Source organism: Xenopus laevis, chromosome 3S (assembly GCF_017654675.1).
Source record: "Xenopus laevis strain J_2021 chromosome 3S, Xenopus_laevis_v10.1, whole genome shotgun sequence".
Lineage (NCBI taxonomy): Eukaryota > Metazoa > Chordata > Amphibia > Anura > Pipidae > Xenopus > Xenopus laevis.
Window position 1 is genome coordinate 4,180,539 of NC_054376.1, and position 26,344 is coordinate 4,206,882.

The 26,344-nt window shown below is 44.2% G+C and overlaps 1 protein-coding gene and 1 non-coding gene across 3 annotated transcripts in view; both read left to right on the forward strand.

Annotated features, from left to right (window-relative positions):
• The window catches only part of LOC108712551 (LARGE xylosyl- and glucuronyltransferase 1), a 190,200-nt gene that overhangs the window by 95,999 nt on the left and 67,857 nt on the right, over positions 1-26,344 (forward strand). For both annotated transcript variants that reach the window (XM_041587894.1, XM_041587895.1), the window contains exons 4-5: positions 17,499-17,581; positions 23,059-23,182. In XM_041587894.1, coding sequence (XP_041443828.1) covers positions 17,499-17,581; positions 23,059-23,182 — 207 coding nt within the window. The remainder of the gene's footprint in view (positions 1-17,498; positions 17,582-23,058; positions 23,183-26,344) is intronic.
• Positions 6,196-6,415, forward strand: LOC121402304. Its single transcript, XR_005966730.1, has one exon. It is a non-coding gene; the product is annotated as a small nucleolar RNA U3 (small nucleolar RNA).

Below are 26,344 nucleotides of genomic sequence, written 5' to 3' on the forward strand. Positions count from 1 at the left end.
GAGAGATGGTGTCTATAGTAACAGTGGATAATAGTCTCTGGGAAGGGAGTGTGACTGTGGGATAACAGGTATAGTAGGGAGAGATGGTGTCTATAGTAACAGTGGATAATAGTCTCTGGGAAGGGAGTGTGACTGTGGGATAGCAGGTATAGTAGGGAGAGATGGTGCCTATAGTAACAGTGGATAATGGTCTCTGGGAAGGGAGTGTGACTGTGGGATAGCAGGTATAGTAGGGAGAGATGGTGTCTATAGTAACAGTGGATAATAGTCTCTGGGAAGGGAGTGTGACTGTGGGATAGCAGGTATAGTAGGGAGAGATGGTGCCTATAGTAACAGTGGATAATAGTCTCTGGGAAGGGAGTGTGACTATGGGATAGCAGGTATAGTAGGGAGAGATGGTGTCTATAGTAACAGTGGATAATAGTCTCTGGGAAGGGAGTGTGACTGTGGGATAGCAGGTATAGTAGGGAGAGATGGTGTCTATAGTAACAGTGGATAATAGTCTCTGGGAAGGGAGTGTGACTGTGGGATAGCAGGTATAGTAGGGAGAGATGGTGCCTATAGTAACAGTGGATAATGGTCTCTGGGAAGGGAGTGTGACTGTGGGATAGCAGGTATAGTAGGGAGAGATGGTGTCTATAGTAACAGTGGATAATAGTCTCTGGGAAGGGAGTGTGACTGTGGGATAGCAGGTATAGTAGGGAGAGATGGTGCCTATAGTAACAGTGGATAATAGTCTCTGGGAAGGGAGTGTGACTATGGGATAGCAGGTATAGTAGGGAGAGATGGTGTCTATAGTAACAGTGGATAATAGTCTCTGGGAAGGGAGTGTGACTGTGGGATAGCAGGTATAGTAGGGAGAGATGGTGTCTATAGTAACAGTGGATAATAGTCTCTGGGAAGGGAGTGTGACTGTGGGATAGCAGGTATAGTAGGGAGAGATGGTGCCTATAGTAACAGTGGATAATAGTCTCTGGGAAGGGAGTGTGACTGTGGGATAGCAGGTATAGTAGGGAGAGATGGTGTCTATAGTAACAGTGGATAATAGTCTCTGGGAAGGGAGTGTGACTGTGGGATAACAGGTATAGTAGGGAGAGATGGTGTCTATAGTAACAGTGGATAATAGTCTCTGGGAAGGGAGTGTGACTGTGGGATAGCAGGTATAGTAGGGAGAGATGGTGTCTATAGTAACAGTGGATAATAGTCTCTGGGAAGGGAGTGTGACTGTGGGATAGCAGGTATAGTAGGGAGAGATGGTGTCTATAGTAACAGTGGATAATAGTCTCTGGGAAGGGAGTGTGACTGTGGGATAGCAGGTATAGTAGGGAGAGATGGTGTCTATAGTAACAGTGGGATAATAGTCTCTGGGAAGGGAGTGTGACTGTGGGATAGCAGGTATAGTAGGGAGAGATGGTGCCTATAGTAACAGTGGATAATAGTCTCTGGGAAAGGAGTGTGACTGTGGGATAACAGGTATAGTAGGGAGAGATGGTTCCTATAGTAACAGTGGATAATAGTCTCTGGGAAGGGAGTGTGACTGTGGGATAGCAGGTATAGTAGGGAGAGATGGTGCCTATAGTAACAGTGGATAATAGTCTCTGGGAAGGGAGTGTGACTGTGGGATAGCAGGTATAGTAGGGAGAGATGGTGTCTATAGTAACAGTGGATAATAGTCTCTGGGAAGGGAGTGTGACTGTGGGATAGCAGGTATAGTAGGGAGAGATGGTGCCTATAGTAACAGTGGATAATAGTCTCTGGGAAGGGAGTGTGACTGTGGGATAGCAGGTATAGTAGGGAGAGATGGTGTCTATAGTAACAGTGGGATAATAGTCTCTGGGAAGGGAGTGTGACTGTGGGATAGCAGGTATAGTAGGGAGAGATGGTGCCTATAGTAACAGTGGATAATAGTCTCTGGGAAGGGAGTGTGACTGTGGGATAGCAGGTATAGTAGGGAGAGATGGTGCCTATAGTAACAGTGGATAATAGTCTCTGGGAAGGGAGTGTGACTGTGGGATAGCAGGTATAGTAGGGAGAGATGGTGCCTATAGTAACAGTGGATAATAGTCTCTGGGAAGGGAGTGTGACTGTGGGATAGCAGGTATAGTAGGGAGAGATGGTGTCTATAGTAACAGTGGGATAATAGTCTCTGGGAAGGGAGTGTGACTGTGGGATAGCAGGTATAGTAGGGAGAGATGGTGCCTATAGTAACAGTGGATAATAGTCTCTGGGAAGGGAGTGTGACTGTGGGATAGCAGGTATAGTAGGGAGAGATGGTGCCTATAGTAACAGTGGATAATAGTCTCTGGGAAGGGAGTGTGACTGTGGGATAGCAGGTATAGTAGGGAGAGATGGTGCCTATAGTAACAGTGGATAATAGTCTCTGGGAAGGGAGTGTGACTGTGGGATAGCAGGTATAGTAGGGAGAGATGGTGCCTATAGTAACAGTGGATAATAGTCTCTGGGAAGGGAGTGTGACTGTGGGATAGCAGGTATAGTAGGGAGAGATGGTGCCTATAGTAACAGTGGATAATAGTCTCTGGGAAGGGAGTGTGACTGTGGGATAGCAGGTATAGTAGGGAGAGATGGTGTCTATAGTAACAGTGGGATAATAGTCTCTGGGAAGGGAGTGTGACTGTGGGATAGCAGGTATAGTAGGGAGAGATGGTGCCTATAGTAACAGTGGATAATAGTCTCTGGGAAGGGAGTGTGACTGTGGGATAGCAGGTATAGTAGGGAGAGATGGTGTCTATAGTAACAGTGGATAATAGTCTCTGGGAAGGGAGTGTGACTGTGGGATAGCAGGTATAGTAGGGAGAGATGGTGCCTATAGTAACAGTGGATAATAGTCTCTGGGAAGGGAGTGTGACTGTGGGATAGCAGGTATAGTAGGGAGAGATGGTGTCTATAGTAACAGTGGGATAATAGTCTCTGGGAAGGGAGTGTGACTGTGGGATAGCAGGTATAGTAGGGAGAGATGGTGCCTATAGTAACAGTGGATAATAGTCTCTGGGAAGGGAGTGTGACTGTGGGATAGCAGGTATAGTAGGGAGAGATGGTGCCTATAGTAACAGTGGATAATAGTCTCTGGGAAGGGAGTGTGACTGTGGGATAGCAGGTATAGTAGGGAGAGATGGTGCCTATAGTAACAGTGGATAATAGTCTCTGGGAAGGGAGTGTGACTGTGGGATAGCAGGTATAGTAGGGAGAGATGGTGTCTATAGTAACAGTGGGATAATAGTCTCTGGGAAGGGAGTGTGACTGTGGGATAGCAGGTATAGTAGGGAGAGATGGTGTCTATAGTAACAGTGGATAGTAGTCTCTGGGAAGGGAGTGTGACTGTGGGATAGCAGGTATAGTAGGGAGAGATGGTGTCTATAGTAACAGTGGATAGTAGTCTCTGGGAAGGGAGTGTGACTGTGGGATAGCAGGTATAGTAGGGAGAGATGGTGCCTATAGTAACAGTGGATAATAGTCTCTGGGAAGGGAGTGTGACTGTGGGATAGCAGGTATAGTAGGGAGAGATGGTGCCTATAGTAACAGTGGATAATAGTCTCTGGGAAGGGAGTGTGACTGTGGGATAGCAGGTATAGTAGGGAGAGATGGTGCCTATAGTAACAGTATATATGTAGGTATATAGGAAAATAATATTAGATAAGAGAGAAATGCAGATTTGGTTGGACACATGGCAGGTGCTGGCGCATCACGTGGGCAGTTGCTCCCAGGTGGCAGTTTGATTACAATAAATGATAATTCGGGACTGATTGCTTCAGCAGAAACATGAACATTCCCCCCAGTCCTTTGCAATCAGAAAGAAAACATTGTGATTATTATAAATATTGTTGCTGGGGATATAAAAGGAAAAGGCAGGTATTATCCTGCAGTAATTTGTTCAGGTTTATGAATGTCGGGGGACTCTGGGGAGCGCTTGTGATGCTCAAGAACAACAGAAATGTGTCGCCCCAAAACCGATGATGTCATAAATACACGCAGGGTCAGTGATGTCACGTGGCTGAAAAGTGGAGCTGGTTTGGGCCTCCCCCCCCCAGTCTTCCCGGCACATTCCTAATTCCGCTCAGCTGCCAGACGATTGGTTAGCTGCACAGATCTGTAGGTAGGGATTAACTTCCAATTAATTCTCGTAATTAATTCTAAATTGGACAATCCATGCGGCCGTCTCAGAAAGATGAATGATCCCTCCTATGAAACATAAGGCCCCGATTGTGCCTTTTATTTTATTGCCTTTATTCTCTGCCTCTCTCTCTACATGAGGGTATTGGACTCTCCTGATTCCTTATTGCACTCGGGATTGCGTCCAACCAGCACACACACTGAGCAATCCTTTTTCTCTTTGACACCGGTTACATTGAAATAACAAAAGAGATTTGAATCAATTTTCTGAGTCGTTTTAAGGCAGTCCAGGCCTTCCATGGTCCCCGGCAAGTAGTGGGGCCACATAAACCAGAAGTTGTAAATGAGAAGAATTTGGGGAAGACAACAAACGGACCTCTGGACTGTTCCAGCACCACTAGATCTGGGTGGGGAATTAAAAAACCAATCAGGCAGAATTCTGACCCAAATTCCAGGTCCCTTGTTGTTACAGTTTCTGCATGGGCATCATCAACCCTTATAAAGGCTTAAATATATTATTTATATAGTACCAACATATTCCAGAGTGTATTACCTTACAATCTAAGGTTCCTATCACATTCCCATCAGTCTCTGCCCCAGTGAGTTTACAATCTAAGGTTCCTATAACTTTCCCGTCAGTCCCTGCCCCAGGGAGCTTACAATCTAAGGTTCCTATCACATTCCCTTCAGTCCCTGCCCCAGTGAGTTTACAATCTAAGGTCCCTATCACATTCCTTTCAGTCCCTGCCCCAGTGAGCTTACAATCTAAGGTTCCTATCACATTCCCTACAGTCCCTGCCCCAGTAAGCTTACAATCTAAGGTCCCTATCACATTCCCATCAGTCCCTGCCCCAGTGAGCTTACAATCTAAGGTCCCTATCACATTCCCATCAGTCCCTGCCACAGCGAAGCTTACAATCTAGGGTCCTTTTCACATTCCAATCAATCCCCAACCCAATGATTTTACAATCTAGGGTCTTTATCGCATTCCCATCAGTCCCTGCCCCAGTGATCTTACAATCTAGGGTCTTTATCACATTCCAATCAATCCCAAACCCAGTGAGCTTACAATCTAAGGTCTTTATCACATTCCCATCAGTCCCTGCCACAGTGGAGCTTACAATCTACAGTCTCTATCACATTCCCATCAGTCCCTGCCCTGGTGAGTTTACAATCTAGGGTCTTTATCACATTCCAATCATTGCACAACCCAGGTAGCTTACAATCTAAGGTCCTTTTCACATTCCAATGAATCCCCAGCCCAGTGTGCTTACAATCTAAGGTCCCTATCACATTCACAGACACTAAATAAGTCTCATCCTAGGACCCCAGCACAACAGCAATGCTCAGCACAATGGCTTAGATCAGGGGTCCCCAACCTTTTTTTACCCATGAGCCACATTCAAATGTAAAAAGAGTTGAGGAGCAACACAAGTATGAAAAAGTTCCTGTAGATGATAAACTGGGCTGTGATTGGCTATTTGGTAGCCCCTATGTGGACTGGCAGCCTACAAGTTTCCCTGTTTGGCAGTACATCTGGTATTTAGGCAACCAAAAACCATGCTTAAAAAACAGGAATTCCTGGTTTGAGGCCACTGAGAGCAACATCAAAGGGGTCGGTGAGCAACACGTTACTCGGGAGCTACTGGTCAGCGATCACTGGTTAGAGACCGTGTGCAGCCCCTCTCCTTGCAGACTCCTCACCCCAGGCTGGAATGCTGTACACAGGCAGGTCACATGTCCCTAACAGCCAATCCCCTGCAGAGAGCCTGAGCAGCCACAGAACTGACTCCTATAGATGTTTCCTCCTGATTGATTGGTGGGTGGGCGGGTGGATGGGTGTGACATATGCAAATGAGCAGCCGAGTGAAACTAAACACTACAATTCTGCACTAATGACCCTAGTTCTGTCCCTTTAAATATCCTCCTAAAACAGAAGTCTTGTTACAGAGCAATAATGTGGGGGTGCAGCCTCACTTGGGGGGTACTTGTCAATTCAGATTTGTGTCGCCCTAAAATAAAGAGGGTGTGTGAGTGGGTGGTGGCTGCTTGTTCCAGTGTATCAGTAAGACTATACTTTCAGGGATCATTTCTATAGGTTGTACCTGGTGAAATGTGCTCGAAAGTGTCTGAACTCACAAACCACGAGGAAGAGCGTCAGTGTTCTCTCCTGAGCGTGAAGTGAGCTCTCAGTGCTGCTTCATTGTGGCTGCTGTTTGCTATTGATGAACGTTCTGCTCCCCTTTATTATTGGGGAGATGGAGGGAGAGAACTCAAGCTGAGTGGTTTCTGATACACTTTGTTAAATAGAAGAATTAAAAATGTGGTGTTGCTTTATATTAACTTTCAGTATGTTAAATTATTGTTTTTAGTAGCATTTCAATTGGTCTTAGTTATTTATTATTAGTAGTATATTTATTTGTTTCATTCGCCTTTAAGTCCAGGTTGGAGAACCTCAGACTAGAAAGGAGAATATTTAAATAAACGCAGAGAAGTAATGAAAGAAACAGTGGGATAATGACTTGGGGTATCACCGTCTCTCTGCACTAAAAGTTCATTTGCCCTGTATGTATGTATGTATGTATGTATGATGTATGTATGTAATGTGTTTATGGAAGTATGTATGTAATGAATGATGTATGTATGTAATGTGTGTATGATGTATGTATTATGTATGTATGTAATGCATGTATGTAATGTGTCTATGATGTATGTCTGTAATGTATGATGTATGTAATGTATGTATGTATGATGTATGTATGTTTGATGTATGTATGTAATGTCTGTATGTGTAATGTATGTATGTTTGATGTATGTATGTAATGTATGTATGTAATGTATGTATGTAATGTATGTATGGGTCAGAGTGAAGTTTTCATGCTTTCAGGAGCAGCCTTTTCTTACTCAATAATAAAGTGCGTGATCAATAAAACAGCAAGACATTAATAAGCTGTTGGTTTCCAAGCGCCCGAACACAATTCTTGTTCAGTGCATTAGTCTTGGCGCCTGTATGAATCCTCCTGTGACTCTTGGCTCGGCTCCTGCTCGGATAATCATTGCATTGGGAATTACAAATGGATTCTGTGGGTATTTGGGAAATTTCAGCAAATCTTCTACCCATCTGTGATCCTTTCACAAGGCAACACTTAGTCCTATTTAAGTAGCTGCTTGTATTGGGGGCAGATAAGGGCATCTGAGCAGGGACTGTGGGATAGCAGATATAGTAGGGAGAGATGGTGCCTATAGTAACAGTGGATAATAGTCTCTGGGAAGGGAGTGTGACTGTGGGATAGCAGGTATAGTAGGGAGAGATGGTGTCTATAGTAACAGTGGATAATAGTCTCTGGGAAGGGAGTGTGACTGTGGGATAGCAGGTATAGTAGGGAGAGATGGTGCCTATAGTAACAGTGGATAATAGTCTCTGGGAAGGGAGTGTGACTGTGGGATAGCAGGTATAGTAGGGAGAGATGGTGTCTATAGTAACAGTGGATAATAGTCTCTGGGAAGGGAGTGTGACTGTGGGATAGCAGGTATAGTAGGGAGAGATGGTGCCTATAGTAACAGTGGATAATAGTCTCTGGGAAGGGAGTGTGACTGTGGGATAGCAGGTATAGTAGGGAGAGATGGTGCCTATAGTAACAGTGGATAATAGTCTCTGGGAAGGGAGTGTGACTGTGGGATAGCAGGTATAGTAGGGAGAGATGGTGTCTATAGTAACAGTGGGATAATAGTCTCTGGGAAGGGAGTGTGACTGTGGGATAGCAGGTATAGTAGGGAGAGATAGTGCCTATAGTAACAGTGGATAATAGTCTCTGGGAAGGGAGTGTGACTGTGGGATAGCAGGTATAGTAGGGAGAGATGGTGTCTATAGTAACAGTGGATAATAGTCTCAGGGAAGGGAGTGTGACTGTGGGATAGCAGGTATAGTAGGGAGAGATGTGTCTATAGTAACAGTGGATAATAGTCTCTGGGAAGGGAGTGTGACTGTGGGATAGCAGGTATAGTAGGGAGAGATGTGTCTATAGTAACAGTGGATAATAGTCTCTGGGAAGGGAGTGTGACTGTGGGATAGCAGGTATAGTAGGGAGAGATGGTGTCTATAGTAACAGTGGATAATAGTCTCTGGGAAGGGAGTGTGACTGTGGGATAGCAGGTATAGTAGGGAGAGATGGTGTCTATAGTAACAGTGGATAATAGTCTCTGGGAAGGGAGTGTGACTGTGGGATAGCAGGTATAGTAGGGAGAGATGTGTCTATAGTAACAGTGGATAATAGTCTCTGGGAAGGGAGTGTGACTGTGGGATAGCAGGTATAGTAGGGAGAGATGTGTCTATAGTAACAGTGGATAATAGTCTCTGGGAAGGGAGTGTGACTGTGGGATAGCAGGTATAGTAGGGAGAGATGGTGCTTATAGTAACAGTGGATAATAGTCTCTGGGAAGGGAGTGTGACTGTGGGATAGCAGGTATAGTAGGGAGAGATGGTGTCTATAGTAACAGTGGATAATAGTCTCTGGGAAGGGAGTGTGACTGTGGGATAGCAGGTATAGTAGGGAGAGATATGTCTATAGTAACAGTGGATAATAGTCTCTGGGAAGGGAGTGTGACTGTGGGATAGCAGGTATAGTAGGGAGAGATGGTGCCTATAGTAACAGTGGATAATAGTCTCTGGGAAGGGAGTGTGACTGTGGGATAGCAGGTATAGTAGGGAGAGATGGTGCCTATAGTAACAGTGGATAATAGTCTCTGGGAAGGGAGTGTGACTGTGGGATAGCAGGTATAGTAGGGAGAGATGGTGCCTATAGTAACAGTGGATAATAGTCTCTGGGAAGGGAGTGTGACTGTGGGATAGCAGGTATAGTAGGGAGAGATGGTGCCTATAGTAACAGTGGATTATAGTCTCTGGGAAGGGAGTGTGACTGTGGGATAGCAGGTATAGTAGGGAGAGATGGTGCCTATAGTAACAGTGGATAATAGTCTCTGGGAAGGGAGTGTGACTGTGGGATAGCAGGTATAGTAGGGAGAGATGGTGCCTATAGTAACAGTGGATTATAGTCTCTGGGAAGGGAGTGTGACTGTGGGATAGCAGGTATAGTAGGAAGAGATGGTGCCCATAGTAACAGTGGGATCTGGGAAGAGCCAGACACTGGACAAGCTTAATTGACATAAATAATGGGGTGCGCGTTGCTCTGCCAGTACTACAGACATCCCTATTAATTACACTCTAAATAATTTCCCCAAATGTATGAACAATTGAGAATCTCATTTAAATCAATAAAATGAGCTGCTCCTTCAGTGCCAGGTTTCTTAGCATTAGTGCAATTTGCTGCAATACATCATAATTGGGATTCCGGTGGCAGGGAGAGAGGACGCACCCAAGGACAATACTTTACATTACAAGAGCCTCATTGTCAGGTTGAAAGAGCAGAGACTCCTACTTGTTGAGATGAAACACAGTATAGGCAGATATCGGCCATGAAAAGATTAATGATTGCTAGCTCTCATGGCAAGATAACCCCAAGATACTGAAGCTTTAGGAGATGGTCGGGAAAGCTCCTTGGAACCTAGGGGAGCCATAAATAAAGGGACAGAACCAGTAATCTAAAATTTACATCTACTCGTATACAGCAGCCTTTTAACTCAAGAACAATCCGAAAAAATACTTTTAGGGCTTTTGTTGCCCTATGAATTAATAATGTAAGACAGATACTTAAAATACATTAAATTGCAATCCATTACCCTGCCAGTCTAATTAGCCGAATACTAATGAATCCCGCAGCATTATACAACCCAGAACCTTTTTAATGAATATATTAATGTGCGTCCCCCCAATCTTGTACAATGCGCAGAGTTATTATAGGAGGGCGCGCCTGCTATAATTATGTTTCTCCATTCGTTAATCTGCCACATGGAAAGGAAACTGCAATTAGTCTTTGTGATAAAGGAAAGAATAATATTGTTTTGTAGGAATTATACGTTCAATAGGCAGGACAGCTTCTCCCCCTGATTATCAGTAAGTTTGGGAGATCCGTTGGTTGGATTATTATTGGAGACCTTGGGGTATTGTTGCTTTAAGAATCCAGTTTAGAAATAGCCTGACTACAACTCCCAGAATGTTTTAATCCATTTGTTAGCAATCCTCACCCCTCTCCTTGTTATCTTAAATTAGGCTGCCCTGTCTCTACCACCTGTCAGTCCAGTGTTTCACTGGAGCCCCATGTACCCACTAGAGGACCTGACTTTCAAGGGCCCACACCAGTACCGCCCACCCATCCCTATGGCTGCCACCACCCATGATCACCCTGCTTTGGTTGGAGACCCATGAGTCCATTGGAAGACTTGACTTTCCAGGGTACCCAATGCTGTTGCCCAAATGTCCCCATGGCTGTCACCACTCATGCCTTCCATCAACCTGCTCTCACTTGAAGCCCATAAGTCCACAGATCACTTACGTCAACCCATCCCATGGCTTCCACCACCCATGATCATTCTGTCCTTGTTGGAGACCCACAAGTCCACTGGAGGATTTCACTTTCCAGGGCCCCACCACTGCTGCCCACCTGTCCTTGATGGCTGTCACCTGTCATGATCATCCTGTTCTTGCTGGAAAATCATGAGCCTCTGAAGGATCTGACTTTCAAGGGCCACCATCCAAGATCACCCTGCCTTTTTTGGAGACACATTGGTCCATTGGAAGACCTGACTTTCCAGGGTACCCAGCACTGTCGCACACCTTTCCCCATAGCTGCTGCCACCCATACCTGCCGTCAACTTGCTCTCACTTGAAACCAATGAACCCACAGATCATCCACCCACCCTTGAAAGGGCCCCACCACTGCTGCCACCCGCCCTCATGGCTGTCACCACTCGCGATCACCCTGACCACTCTGGAGACCCATGAACCCACATACCACTGTCGCCCACCCACTATCACCCAGACCACTCTGGAGACCCATGAATCCACATATCACTGTCGCCCACCCATGATCACCCTGACCTCTTTTGAGACCCATGAACCCGCATATCACTGTCACCCACCCATGATCACCCTGACCTCTCTGGTGAACCACAAACCCACATATCACTGTCGTCCACCCATGATCATCCTGACCTCTCTGGAGACCCATGAACCCACATATCACTGTTGCTCACCCATGATCACCCTGACCTCTCTGGAGACCCATGCACCCACATATCATTGTTGCCCACGCATTATCATCCTGACCTCTCTGGAGACCCATGCACCCACATATCATTGTTGCCCACCCATGATCACCCTGACCTCTCTGGAGACCCATGCACCCACATATCATTGTTGCCCACCCATGATCACCCTGACCTCTCTGGAGACCCATGAACCCACATATCACTGTTGCTCACCCATGATCACCCTAAACTCTCTGGAGATCCATGAACCCACATATTGCTGTCGCCCACCCATGATCACCCTAACCTCTCTGGAGACCCATGAACCCACATATTGCTGTTGCCCACCCATGATCACCCTGACCTCTCTGGAGACCCATGAACCCACATATCACTGTTGCTCACCCATGATCACCCTAAACTCTCTGGAGACCCATGAACCCACATATTGCTGTTGCCCACCCATGATCACCCTAACCTCTCTGGAGACCCATGAACTCACATATTGCCTTCGCCCATCCATGATCACCCTAATCTCTCTGGAGACCCATGAACCCACATATCATTGTTGCCCACCCATGATCACCCTGACCTCTTTGGAGACCCATGAACCCACATATCATTGTTTCCCACTCATGATCACCCTGACCTCTCTGGAGACCCATGAACCCACATATCACTGTTGCCCACCCATGATCACCCTGACCTCTTTGGAGAACCATTAGCCCAATGGAGATCTGACTTTTCAGAGCCCTACTGCTGCCACCACCAATAATCACCCTATCCTTTCCTCCATGGACCACGCCTTCACTTGTCGTGCACCCACCTGCCAGTCTACTGGACGGGACCCATCATTGTATCTTTTGGTATTCTGGTGGGGCTGCCTAGACCTACAGGGTATGAGTTTGTGCCCCTTGGTGCTCTTGCATTTGTTATAAACACAATAATCCCTACAGGGTTTTGCCGTCAATTTAGGTGTGTGCTGCAGACTGAACTGTTTTTTCTGCAGCCATGCAGCAAGTATATAAATGAAGGTATAATTAGTCATTCAGTTTTGTTGCTTTTGGATGTTTTATTGTAGATCTTGCTCTTATCTAATATATGAAGATTAATGGGCCCCTTTGGCTGCTTATATTCCATTGGAATTAACCATCAGAAGAGCAGACATAATGCTGTTTAGGTGCTGCCTGTATGTGACAAGCCATTGGCTCCTGTTTTGAAGTCTTTTGGGGCAGCTAAAGTGTTAATGCTTTCAGTTCTGGACCAGTATAATCCTCTCTGGGATTTGCCTTCCAGACCCAATTATTCCTTCCAGATCACATCTGAGTCCCCTCGAAGCAGACGCTTTTTGTCATGTCGAGATTGTGAAGCTTTGGGGCAGCTCCCGCCTAAAGGTTTTTTTCTTCTTTTTAAGCTGTTTTCCCCCAGTTTATTTCCATGGCTGATTGGGTACATCTGCGCCTCTCCCGGGATTTCACCGCGTCGCTCAGTTAAATGGTTTTCTCTGTGTTCCAAATGCAAATCTCCAAATAATGCCGCTGTTTCCTGTGGCGCTTCTTGCACCCAGTGATGCCCAAACCATTCTGGGGGTAAAGCATTGTTTATATAAACAGCCTGTGATTCACTCGCTGAGTTGATTTTCTTTATTGTCGCTGTTAAATGTGTATCCCTTGTATATAAACCTTGTTATGTTATGAATGAATGATCTGTTGTTTTATTAAAGGGGACGTTAACCCTTCTAAACACAATGGAGCACCTGAAAAAGCCCCGTCAGCAACTCATACTCATGGCCCCCATTCTACCGGGTGAGATTTGGGGTGAGTGTTTATTTGTACCCTGGGTACCACTGGAACTATAGCAGGGTGACACCCCAATCTTTCTATATATCTGTAACCTTGTTATGAGCTAAGGGGCCCAGTCTGAAGGTCAGTTAGGGGGAGATTTGGGGTGAGTGCTTATTTGTACCCTGGGTACCCCCGGAACTATAGCAGGGTGACACCCCAATGTTTCTATACTGTATATCTGTAACCTTGTTATGAGCTAAGGGGGCCCAGTCTGAAGGTCAGTTAGGGGGAGATTTGGGGTGAGTGCTTATTTGTACCCTGGGTACCACTGGAACTATAGCAGGGTGACACCCCAATGTTTCTATATATCTGTAACCTTGTTATGAGCTAAGGGGGCCCAGTCTGAAGGTCAGTTAGGGGGAGATTTGGGGTGAGTGCTTATTTGTACCCTTGGTACCCCTAGAACTATAGAAGGTTGACACCCCAATGTTTCTATATATCTGTAACCTTGTTATGAGCTAAGGGGGCCCAGTCTGAAGGTCAGTTAGGGGGAGATTTGGGGTGAGTGCTTAATAGTACCCTGGGTACCCCTGGAACTATAGCAGGGTGACTATTACCCCAATGTTTCTATACTGTATATCTGTAACCTTGTTATGATCTAAGGGGGCCCAGTCTGAAGGTCAGTTAGGGGGAGATTTGGGGTGAGTGCTTATTTGTACCCTGGGTACCCCTGGAACTATAGCAGGGTGACTGTTACCCCAATGTTTCTATATATCTTTAACCTTGTTATGAGCTAAGGGGGCCCAGTCTGAAGGTCAGTTAGGGGGAGATTTGGGGTGAGTGCTTAATAGTACCCTGGGTACCCCTGGAACTATAGCAGGGTGACTGTTACCCCAATGTTTCTATATATCTGTAACCTTGTTATGAGCTAAGGGGGCCCAGTCTGAAGGTCAGTTAGGGGGAGATTTGGGGTGAGTGCTTATTTGTGCCCTGGGTACCCCTGGAACTATAGCAGGGTGACACCCCAATGTTTCTATATATCTGTAACCTTGTTATGAGCTAAGGGGGCCCAGTCTGAAGGTCAGTTAGGGGGAGATTTGGGGTGAGTGCTTATTTGTACCCTGGGTACCCCTGGAACTATAGCAGGGTGACACCCCAATGTTTCTATATATCTGTAACCTTGTTATGAGCTAAGGGGGCCCAGTCTGAAGGTCAGTTAGGGGGAGCTAAAGGTTTCAAGCATTGTGGCAGCATCTGTGACTTGTAGCCTCTGCCCTTTAATAAATTATATTTTACACAACTATTATAGTCCCTCTAAACTGAGGGGTTTAAATGGTTAATTATCTGATGATGAAAGAAATGTTATTGGTGCAACATGAGTGTGATTACTGATTATGATTCTCGGGGTAGGCGGCTGTCGGAGAAGAATATGATCACTGTGGGACTGAATGCAGGGAAAGAACAACAAAGACTTGTACAAGACTGAAACTGAAAGCTGAGCAGCAACTAAACGGTTTAGGGGACTCCCATATTCTGAGATCTCTTTGCAGCCCTAGTGAATATTATACAAGAGAGCAACTCCCAACTGTGCAGCGACAGACAGGGTTAATCTCCTATATAGCAGCTTCATTCATTATGCTCATACTAATGTTCAAACAACAATCCAACACATCTCTAATAAACGTGAAACCTGTCAGGATTATAATTAAATCTCAGTCCAAGGGAAAGTACACATCTCAACATAAGCACCAAATCCACTGGGACCTAAACAGGAGAATGCGTTAATTTGATGTAAATTGTATAAATCTTTATGTTAATTATTATTCCTCTACTGATGAGCAACTAATCCCCTGGGATTGCAGCAGAGACAGACATGTCTGCGTGTGGCCCCGATACAGAGGACAGAGAATTATTGCTCTCACTTTTTATGATAGACAGGCCCCTTGAGTAGTAGTGAGGCCATGGAGTAATGTGGAGCCACATTATTTGATATAAAGTGAGATTGTCCTCCTGTGGCCTATAGCTCCCAGTTACTAATGTAATATGTCACTGATTCCATAATCTTCTAATCTTAGAAGGGTTCACAAGAGGAAGGTAACCTTAGAAGAGTTTATGAGAGTATGGACAAGGTTTACATGGAGAACAAGTTCTTTAGTGCAGTAGAATGGACAAGAAGAGAACATTTTGTTTGTCAAAGATTGGATGGGAAGCAAACTTTTAAAAGGGTTTATTAAAGGAAGTTTATTAAGTCAACCTTAATGAAATCCACAAGACAATTTGGTTTATGACTGAATGGACAAGAGAATGGAGTGGAAGAGCTTTAGTACAATCCACTGGACAATGGAGAGGAAGATAACCTTAGAAGAGGCCATGAGAGAATGGAAAGGAAGCTTACTCTAGAAGGGTCCACAACAGAATGAATAGGAAGGGTTTAGTAGAATCCACTAGACACTGGAGAGGAAGATAAACTTAGAAGACGTCATGAGAAAATGGACAGGAGGCTAACTCTAGAAGGGTTCACAAGAGAATGGAGAGGAAGCTTAAGTAGAATCAACTAGACACTGGAGAGGAAGATAACCTTAGAAGAGGCCACGAGAGAATGGAAAGGAAGCTTACTCTAGAAGGGTCCACAAGAGAATGGAGAGGAAGGGTTTAGTAGAATCCACTAGACACTGGAGAGGAAGATAACACTAGAAGAGGTCATGAAAGAATAGACAGGAAGCTATCTCTAGAAGGATTCACAAGAGAATAGAGAGGAAGGTCTTTATTAGTAGAATCCACAAGACAATGGATAGGAAGCTAACCCTAGAAGAGGCCATGAGACAATGGAAAAGATGCTAACTCTAGATGAGTTGACAAGATAATGGAGTTAAAGTTAACTACTGTAAATATATAAGAGAACGGCAGGAAGATAACCTTAGAAGAGTTTTAGCTCACAGTTTGAAACCAAGGCACAGGAGATGTTCATACAAATTAATGCTATTAAACAGAGAGGTAAAATGCCTATTGTACTATGATTAGAGGTAAACAAGTTAGGGACCACCGTGTGGGGTTTACCTTGAGGTGGTATGGTGGCTTATCAATTTTATGATCATAACTTTGTAACAAAAAACCCTGTTTTTATAATTACATGCACTTGCATATTTACTTGAATTACTTAAACAGGGCTTTAGATATTTTGAAATTGGCCTCAGGTGTGCACCCACAACCCCCCTTTTTTGTAACTCTAGATGGATTCACAAGATAATGGAGGTAAAGTTAACTACTGTAAATATATAAGAGAACGGCAGGAAGATAACCTTAGAAGAGGTCATGAGAGAATGGAAAGGAGGCTAACTCTAGAAGGATTCATAAGAGAATAGAGAGGAAGGACGTTATTAGTAGAATGGAGCGTAAGATAACATTAGAAGAGGTCATGGGAGAATGGAAAGGAAGCTTACTCTAGAAGTGTTCATAAGAGAATGGAGAAGAAGGACTTTATTAGTAGAATCCACTTGACAATAGAGAGTAAGATAACATTAGAAGAGGCCATGAGAGAATGGAAAGGTGGCTAACTCTAGAAGGGTTCATAAGAGGATGGAGAGGAAGGACTTTATTAGTAGAATCCACTTGACAATAGAGAGGAAGATAACATTAGAAGAGGCCATGAGAGAATGGAAAGGAGGTTAACTCTAGAAGAGTTCATAAGAGAATGGAGAAGAAGGACTTTATTAGTAGAATCCACTTGACAATAGAGAGTAAGATAACATTAGAAGAGGCCATGAGAGAATGGAAAGGTGGCTAACCCTAGATGGGTTCACAAGAGAATGGAGAGGAAGGACTTTATTAGTAGAATCCACTAGACAATGGAGAGGAAGATAACCTTAGAAGTCATGAAAGAATGGAAAGGAGGCTAACTCTAGATGGGTTCACAAGATAATGGAGGTTAACTACTGTAAATATATAAGAGAACGGTAGGAAGATAACCTTAGAAGAGTTCATGAGAGAATCGACAAGTAGTTAACCTTACAAGGATTTGCAACAGATTGGAGGGGAAGTTCATCTTAATAGAGTTCACCAGACAGTGGAAAGGAAGCTAACTTCAGAGAAGTCCAGAAGGAAGGAGACACTGTTCAAGCTGTAGTTCAGTTACATTGATGGAAAAAAGCAAATACAGCTTCAGCCCTAGTCTTGTTTGAGGCCACATCAAGATCCCCTTAAAGGGTCATACCACTAACTCTTTGAAGCTGGGTTGCACCTAATTTCTCAGTCACATGTGTTACTTCACCCCAAATAAGATCTGCGAAACACAGTTGAAGTGTCCATCTTCAGCATCTCCCATGGGTTTCCTGGAACCTCTTAATGTCTAATTTACAATTAACCTCTGTATATAGTAATGTTGTGATTGCTTTGCTAGTGCATTGTACAGAAGAGTAAGATAATATGTATCTCTCTTTTCCGTAGACCATTCACGTGGCCATCGTGTGCGCCGGATATAACGCCAGTCGAGATGTTGTCACCCTTGTGAAGTCCGTCTTGTTCCACAGGTAAAATATGTTTATTCATCATTGATGGAAAACTTGCAGCACCTCACAACAACTGCTGCCTGTGAGTGTCCCCTCTATGAATGGGCCCCATGGAAAATGACTGCAAACTGGAAAGTTGCTTAGAATTACATTTTTCGGGTGGACATTTCCTTTAATGTTATGCTAAATTGTGCAGGTTTCGCTGTTGAAAGGGCCTTGGGGAAAGTGGTTCAGCATCTTTAAAACAGAGTAGGTCAAAAAATATAATCGCTAGCAAAAATAGACATTTATTTTAACAAGATTCTCCTTTTTTTGCCGGAGCACACTTCTCCCAGTGTTCCGTGTTCCGTGTTCCGTCTCTGAGGACCCGATACTGACATTGCCGAGCCATGGCCTTTGTTTAAAGGCTGCTGTGGGGCAGTTTGAATATATTTCAAGTTTTTATATGGGAAAATTACTGCTGTAGATGCTTCAGCAATACCGACGTCCCACTGTCCAGGGAGAAAACACAAATAAAGGACCTTGGGTGCCCACATGACCTCAAAACGCTTGTCATTATTCTATAGAATCTTCTCCGGAGCAAAATCAATTTGTCTTTATGCACGGAGGGGAGACAAAAACAGAGACGCTCAGAGAAAAAACAAAAACAGCTCTCGGGAATTACCATTAAAAGGTAACGGGTCATTTATAGAGCTGTAGACTCCTGCTGTTGGAATTAACATTGGTGCCGGAGTGAAGGGTCTCTCATGGCAGCTTACAGGGAAAGACAGAGGAATGGAATGATTTGACAGTTGGGAACATTTCTGGCTTTCTAATGCCTCAGGTGGGAAAGACTGAATCACCATTGGACTGGGGCATTAGAGGCCCACCGGGGCTCCAACACCAAGGGCCCTCCTTGCAACCAACAGGACCCCATCTCAATGTCTACCCCCCACAGGTGCACTGGGTTACGCCAACCAAACGTTACATCCCATACTGCTTATTGTCACCCTCGGCAGCCGATGGGCAGTCTGGACCCACCTGGTTTTTCCTGGTGTCCTGTCAGCCCAGTCTGACTCTGGACTGAGTGCCACTACAAGTGCCACTATATCCACCTCTCCATGCGTTGGGGACCTTGAGGACATAGGAAAAGTACTTACCTTCTTCTAAAGCAGAAATGCCTGCAAGAAGTGGGTGGGATTAGATCACTCTGTCGGCAGTTTACAGGTGGGAGGGACAGGATGTGTGTAACTCAAGCAGTGGGTGGGACTAGAACACTCTGATGGAAGCTTACATGGGTTGGGGCAGGGAATTTTTGACTCAAGTAGTGGGTGGGACAATTACACCTTCATGACAACTTATATGTGAAGGGAACAAGGAATCTGTGCCATAAGAAGTAGGTGGGACTCAATGGACACTGATGGAAGCTAAGAAAATAAGAGGCAATGGACCTTGAACCCAAGTACGATCGTGGCCCCTCAGCTTGCTGCTTGTTGCAACCCCCCACCCTCGGGCACTCACCTTTTTGCATCGGAGGGGGTCGAAGGAGGGTTCACAATGATGGTGGAGGGGTCCAGAAAAATCTGGTTCAGAAATGCATCTCTTACAGTAAACAACCTTTTTGACCCCAGTGGGATTAGAACATTAAAGGATAAGTAAACCTTTAAAATAAGTGAATGTAAAATTGATAAGGGGCTTTTCTAAGCCCTTTTGTCATTTACATTCATTATTTATTTTCTTTTTATTCCAAGATATTAAGGGATACATGTGCTGTTAATATGAATGAATTTTGTTCCAACAGCGCCACCTGCTGGTCAGTTTCTGACCAGTCTGACCAGCAAGTAGTCAAGGAAGTTGTCAGGAGAAAGAAAGAGGCTGCTCTGATGTTCTTCTGCTTAGGAAAACAATAAGAAATCCTTTCTCAAATCTGTTGGAACAAAATTCATTCATATTAACAGCACATGTATCCCTTAATATCTTGGAATAAAAAGAAAATAAATTAAAAATGTAAATGACAAAAGTGCTTAGAATAGCACTCTCATCAATTTTACATTCACTTATTTTATAAGTTTACTTATCCTTTCATGGCAGCTTACTGGAGTAGCATACGTCCCAATGGACCCATTGGGATCCCACTTCCCTAACCCAAAAAAGGCAGACTTTCATGAGACAATGGGAGGATTTTGGGGGGGATTGTCCAAGAATAAGAAAATGCTCTAAATCACCCATCATTTAATTTCAATAGCAATTGGCCAGACCTGCATCCAGCGGTTATTTCTTGAGAACACCGGCTTCTGCATTATGGAGCAATAATCACTTTACCCACCGGAGCAACAACGAATGGGGAGCAATTTCAAGAGTTACGTTGAACTTTGGGAGCTTAAAGGATTAGTAAACCTTTAAAATAAGTGAATGTAAAATTGATGAGAGTGTTATTCTAAACACCTTTGTCATTTACATTCATTATTTATTTTCTTTTTATTCCAAGATATTAAGGGATACATGTGCTGTTAATATGAATGAATTTTGTTCCAACAGCTCCACCTGCTGGTCAGTTTCTGACCAGTCTGACCACCAAGTAGTCAAGGAAGTTGTCAGGAGAAAGAAAGAGGCTGATGTTCTTCTGCTTAGGAAAACAATTAGAAACCTTTCTCAAATCTTTCCTAAGCAGAAGAACATCAGAGCAGCCTCTTTCTTTCTCCTGACAACTTCCTTGACTACTTGGTGGTCAGACTGATCAGAAACTGACCAGCAGGTGGCGCTGTTGGAACAAAATTCATTCATATTAACAGCACATGTATCCCTTAATATCCTGGAATAAAAAGAAAATAAATAATGAATGTAAATGACAAAAGTTATTAGAATAGCTCTATCGTCAATTTTACATTCAATTATTTTAAAGGTTTGCTTATCCTTTAAATGCTCGCCCTATGTGCCAGCGCCCTACAACTGAGCGCATGTCTTTTTTGTGCCACAGAAACGGGCCCCACTTGCCAACCAGTTTGGTTTCTCGGGCCTAATCCCTGCTATTAAAATGCATGAGTTTGACTCCTGTTTCCTCTGAAATGCGCTGTTGTTGCTGCTCCACTAACACAATTATGTAAATAGCTGATTAAGGACATAATTGCATTAAGGAAACTTGGGAAACTAATAGCCACCAACTGCAGGAATGTCATGCTCACGCCCGGTGCCCATAACTTATTGCACGCAGCTTGTTACTTAGCAGACGGCTCCACTAATTCCCATGTGTCGCAATTAGATTTTTGTAAATGGGAATCAGAATATCAAATGAGCGGCTTCGTTCTGCGGTGCGAGCCAAGGATGACAGCTATCCATTAGCCACGCGGCTCCCATTTATCTACTGGGTGTCTTCACTTTGTATTGTGGCTGATGCCAGGATTTGTGCTCACATCAAGGGACAATGGCTGAACATGAATTATTTGGAAAGCTGAATTTTTTGGATAAATTATGGTTGAGCATGAGCAGTGAAATTTACATCCCACATAATTATCTTAGGGGCCGATCCACTATGGGTCGAATAACGAGGGTTAATTAACCCTAGATATTCGACTAGGAATTAAAATCCTTCGACTTCGAATATCAAAGTCAAAGGATTTAATGCAGATAGTTCGATCGAACGATCGAAGGATAATTCCTTCGATCGAACGATAAAATCCTTCGAATGGAACGATTCGAAGTATTTTAATCCAACGATCGAAGGAATATCCTTCGATCAAAAAAAGTTAGCCAAGCCTATGGGGACCTTCCCCATAGGCTAACATTGACTTCGGTAGCTTTTAGATGGCGAACTAGGGGGTCGAAGTTTTTTTTAAAGAGACAGTACTTCGACTATCGAATAGCCGAACGATTTTTACTTCGAATCCTTCGATTCGAAGTCGTAGTCGTAGATAAGTTCGAAGTAGCCCATTCGATGGTCGAAGTAGCCCCAAAAAAAACTTCGAAATTCGAAGTTTTTTACCTTCGAATCCTTCGCTCGAAGTTAGTGAATCGGCCCCTTAGTGTATTGTGCCGAGGGCCGGGCGCAGTATAAAGGAATAGAAATGCCCATAGGCTTCCTGTTTTGATTAGGGCATTGAGCATTCCAATTCCAGCAAAAGGGGGGCGGCCATGTCTACACGAGGAATCAAATATGGCCCATACCTCCCAACTGTCCCACTTTTCACTGGACAGTCCTGATTAGTGATGGGCAAATCCAGTTTCCGGCGAAATGGCGAAAAATTATTGAAACGTAAAAATATGATGCCCGCGTCAGTTTTGATTGCGCGTCCGAAAAGTCATTCAGGTCAATTTTGATTGAAGTCAATAGGCGTCCGAATAGTGTTGACGCGCTGCGATTTTGACGCAGACGACTTTCCGGATGCGCATCCAAACCTTTTAGACCGGAAAATTTTTGCGGGAAATTTATTCGCCAGCGACAAAATGCGGAAATTGGCCACAGGTGGAATATGTTCTAAAAGTGTTAAGCTTGGGGCTTCTTGTCCTTTAAAGTAATTGAATGTAGAATTGATAAGAGTGCTATTCTTTGTTTTTTTTGTCATTTACATTCACTATTTATTTTCTTTTATTCCAAGATATTAAGGGATACATGTGTTGTTAATATGAATGAATTTTGTTCCAAAAGCGCCACCTGCTGGTCAGTTTCTGACCAGTCTGACCACCAAGTAGTCAAGGAAGTTGTCAGGAGAAAGAAAGAGGCTGCTCTGATGTTCTTCTGCTTAGGAAAACAATTAAAACCCTTTCTTAAATCTTTCCTAAGCAGAAGAACATCAGAGCAGCCTCTTTCTTTCTCCTGACAACTTCCTTGACTACTTGGTGGTCAGACTGGTCAGAAACTGACCAGCAGGTGGCGCTGTTGGAACAAAATTCATTCATATTAACAGCACATGTATCCCTTAATATCTTGGAATAAAAAGAATGTAAATAATAAACGTAAATTGCAAAAGTGCTTAAAATAGCGCCCTCATCAATTTTTCATTCACTTATTTTAAAGGTTTATCCTTCAAATACACTGACACCTTTCCCAGCTCTCAGGCTTAACCCGTATATAAAAATCCAAATAAAATTCAATTTCTGAATTGTAAATCCCGCCACATTCATTTCCCCTCTGGCCAATCCTCTTCTCTTATGTATTGCACAGAAACACTTTGCTGCCTGAACCCAACTCAAGATCCCTAATTATCGCCTTTAACGAGCCCCTCTTGGATTCACGCTGCTGGTCCAGGTGCCTAAGCTGATTTACTTCCCTAGAAAACAGGATTTTGTCAATTAAACAGCAGTGAATTACTTATATTATGAGTGTCGGGCAATAGTGATCAAAGGACAATGTTTTGCCAGTCATCTCCATATCTCAGAAACCACCAAAACTAAAGACCAACTGCAAATATCCCTTCCTACTGCAAACTAAAAGATCGTTTAAAGGAGAACTACTGTTATACGCTGGTCCATATTACTCTGTATTCACACATATTTTATCTTTCTCTTGTTTTATTTCCCTACAGGAGGAACCCACTCCACTTCCACCTGATCGCAGACACAATCGCTAAGCAAATCTTGGCCACTTTATTCCAAACGTGGATGGTGCCGGCGGTGCGCGTGGATTTCTATGATGCAGATGAGTTAAAGGTAAGGAGATACTTGCTCGCACTATCATCAGCCCTAAATGTCATGTTTGTTCTTTAAATGATCTTAAAGAGAATTCTACCTCCATCCTAGAATTTAATATAAGGTTCCCTGCGCCTTTTCCAACTGCTTTGCTGTCACTTTAAAATCCTGGTACCTTTTCTCTGCATGCGAAATTGCACAGCAAACTTGGGGGCCGCCATCTTTGAACTCATAAATTCTGGTATGAGCCTCCCTGGAAGCCAAGTAATTATGGGGCCCTTTACTACTAATATAGCAGGGCTCCCCTCTCCATAGTAGCTCCCGGTTATTAGCCTACTAGTTACCTGGGACCCCGGCATGGTGGGCCCTACCAACAAGTGAAATAGGGGGAAGCTCCTTACAAGCACAGTTATGCCCCTGATCTGTACTGGCCACTCTCTAATTTTGCCCCAAACCTGACCCAAGCCCGCCTACTCTTCACAAACCCCACCCCTTTCAGGTCCTGTAAAACCACACTTTTCCATCTCAGGGCCTTCTTCAGTCATGGGGCCAGGGTCCTTGTGGGGTGTCTGGGCCCACCAGGGCTGCCACCTTAGGGGTCTCCATGCCCCCCAGCCTAAGCCTTTCCTTTGTGGCTGTGATTGGGAGAGTTCAGGGTGGGAGCACAGAGTTTCCATTGGGGAGCAGGTCTTGGTTGGTGGGGCCCACTAGATTTTTTCTGATGTCCCATGGCCTAGTCCAACCTTGCATTGGGGCTCCTGAAGGCATTACCCCATGTAGTAGCATGGGGGTACAAATCACATACTCCACATACTCCAGTTAGCAATGACTGACACACAGCATAAAACCAGACACAATGCAGCAAAAGATAGAAACCCTGCTACACAACTCTTTATTTTGAGAGAAGTTGCTGGAGACCCCTGGGACTTATTAGGTGCTAAAAGTTAAAACCACAGACAGTTCCATTCCTGTGCAGGTGTCGGTATTCACAGTACTGTGATCATGTCAATCACCCGTGTGCCATTAGCCTTTGAGGGGTATAAATGGTTCTACCCAAACTCAGTGAGTACAACTTCATCTGCATTAATAAGATAATAATATTCAATAGATATTGATATTGGAGCTCTCAGCTATAAAGACCTGCCAAGAGTGCGAAATAAATGAGCCGAGCATGTTAAATATTAATTTTAATTAATTCATTCCTTTTAATGAATATTCCCTCCTGGCCGGTGTTCAGTGTTCTGTGAAGTTCTTTCCTTTTTCTGGGGTCGGTTTTCCTTTCCATTGACTGTGGCCATAAAGAAAGCAGAGCCGACTGTGACATAAATAAATGTTTCTTCCGGCTGCAAATAAAGCAAAGTCATTGTCACCAAATGTAGTTCTAAAAATACCAGATGGTGCCTACTGTCCAAAACAAATCTTATATATAGACTCTGGGAAGGGAGTGTGACTGTGGGATAGCAGGTATAGTAGGGAGAGATGGTGTCTATAGTAACAGTGGATAATAGTCTCTGGGAAGGGAGTGTGACTGTGGGATAGCAGGTATAGTAGGGAGAGATGTGTCTATAGTAACAGTGGATAATAGTCTCTGGGAAGGGAGTGTGACTGTGGGATAGCAGGTATAGTAGGGAGAGATGGTGTCTATAGTAACAGTGGATAATAGTCTCTGGGAAGGGAGTGTGACTGTGGGATAGCAGGTATAGTAGGGAGAGATGATGTCTATAGTAACAGTGGGATAATAGTCTCTGGGAAGGGAGTGTGACTGTGGGATAGCAGGTATAGTAGGGAGAGATGGTGTCTATAGTAACAGTGGATAATAGTCTCTGGGAAGGGAGTGTGACTGTGGGATAGCAGGTATAGTAGGGAGAGATAGTGTCTATAGTAACAGTGGATAATAGTCTCTGGGAAGGGACCGTGACTGTGGGATAGCAGGTATAGTAGGGAGAGATGTGTCTATAGTAACAGTGGATAATAGTCTCTGGGAAGGGAATGTGACTGTGGGATAGCAGGTATAGTAGGGAGAGATGTGTCTATAGTAACAGTGGATAATAGTCTCTGGGAAGGGAGTGTGACTGTGGGATAGCAGGTATAGTGGGAGAGATGGTGTCTATAGTAACAGTGGATAATAGTCTCTGGGAAGGGACTGTGACTGTGGGATAGCAGGTATAGTAGGGAGAGATGTGTCTATAGTAACAGTGGATAATAGTCTCTGGGAAGGGAATGTGACTGTGGGATAGCAGGTATAGTAGGGAGAGATGTGTCTATAGTAACAGTGGGATAATAGTCTCTGGGAAGGGAGTGTGACTGTGGGATAGCAGGTATAGTAGGGAGAGATGGTGCCTATAGTAACAGTGGGATAATAGTCTCTGGGAAGGGAGTGTGACTGTGGGATATCAGGTATAGTAGGGAGAGATGGTGTCTATAGTAACAGTGGATAATAGTCTCTGGGAAGGGAGTGTGACTGTGGGATAGCAGGTATAGTAGGGAGAGATGGTGCCTATAGTAACAGTGGGATAATAGTCTCTGGGAAGGGAGTGTGACTGTGGGATAGCAGGTATAGTAGGGAGAGATGGTGTCTATAGTAACAGTGGATAATAGTCTCTGGGAAGGGAGTGTGACTGAGGGATAGCAGGTATAGTAGGGAGAGATGGTGCCTATAGTAACAGTGGGATAATAGTCTCCCGGAAGGGAGTGTGACTGTGGGATAGCAGGTATAGTAGGGAGAGATGGTGCCTATAGTAACAGTGGGATAATAGTCTCCCGGAAGGGAGTGTGACTGTGGGATAGCAGGTATAGTAGGGAGAGATGGTGCCTATAGTAACAGTGGGATAATAATCTCTGGGAAGGGAGTGTGACTGTGGGATAGCAGGTATAGTAGGGAGAGATGGTGCCTATAGTAACAGTGGATAATAGTCTCTGGGAAGGGAGTGTGACTGTGGGATAGCAGGTATAGTAGGGAGAGATTGTGTCTATAGTAACAGTGGGATAATAGTCTCTGGAAAGGGAGTGTGACTGTGGGATAGCAGGTATAGTAGGGAGAGATGGTGCCTATAGTAACAGTGGATAATAGTCTCTGGGAAGGGAGTGTGACTGTGGGATAGCAGGTATAGTAGGGAGAGATGGTGCCTATAGTAACAGTGGGATAATAGTCTCTGGGAAGGGAGTGTGACTGTGGGATAGCAG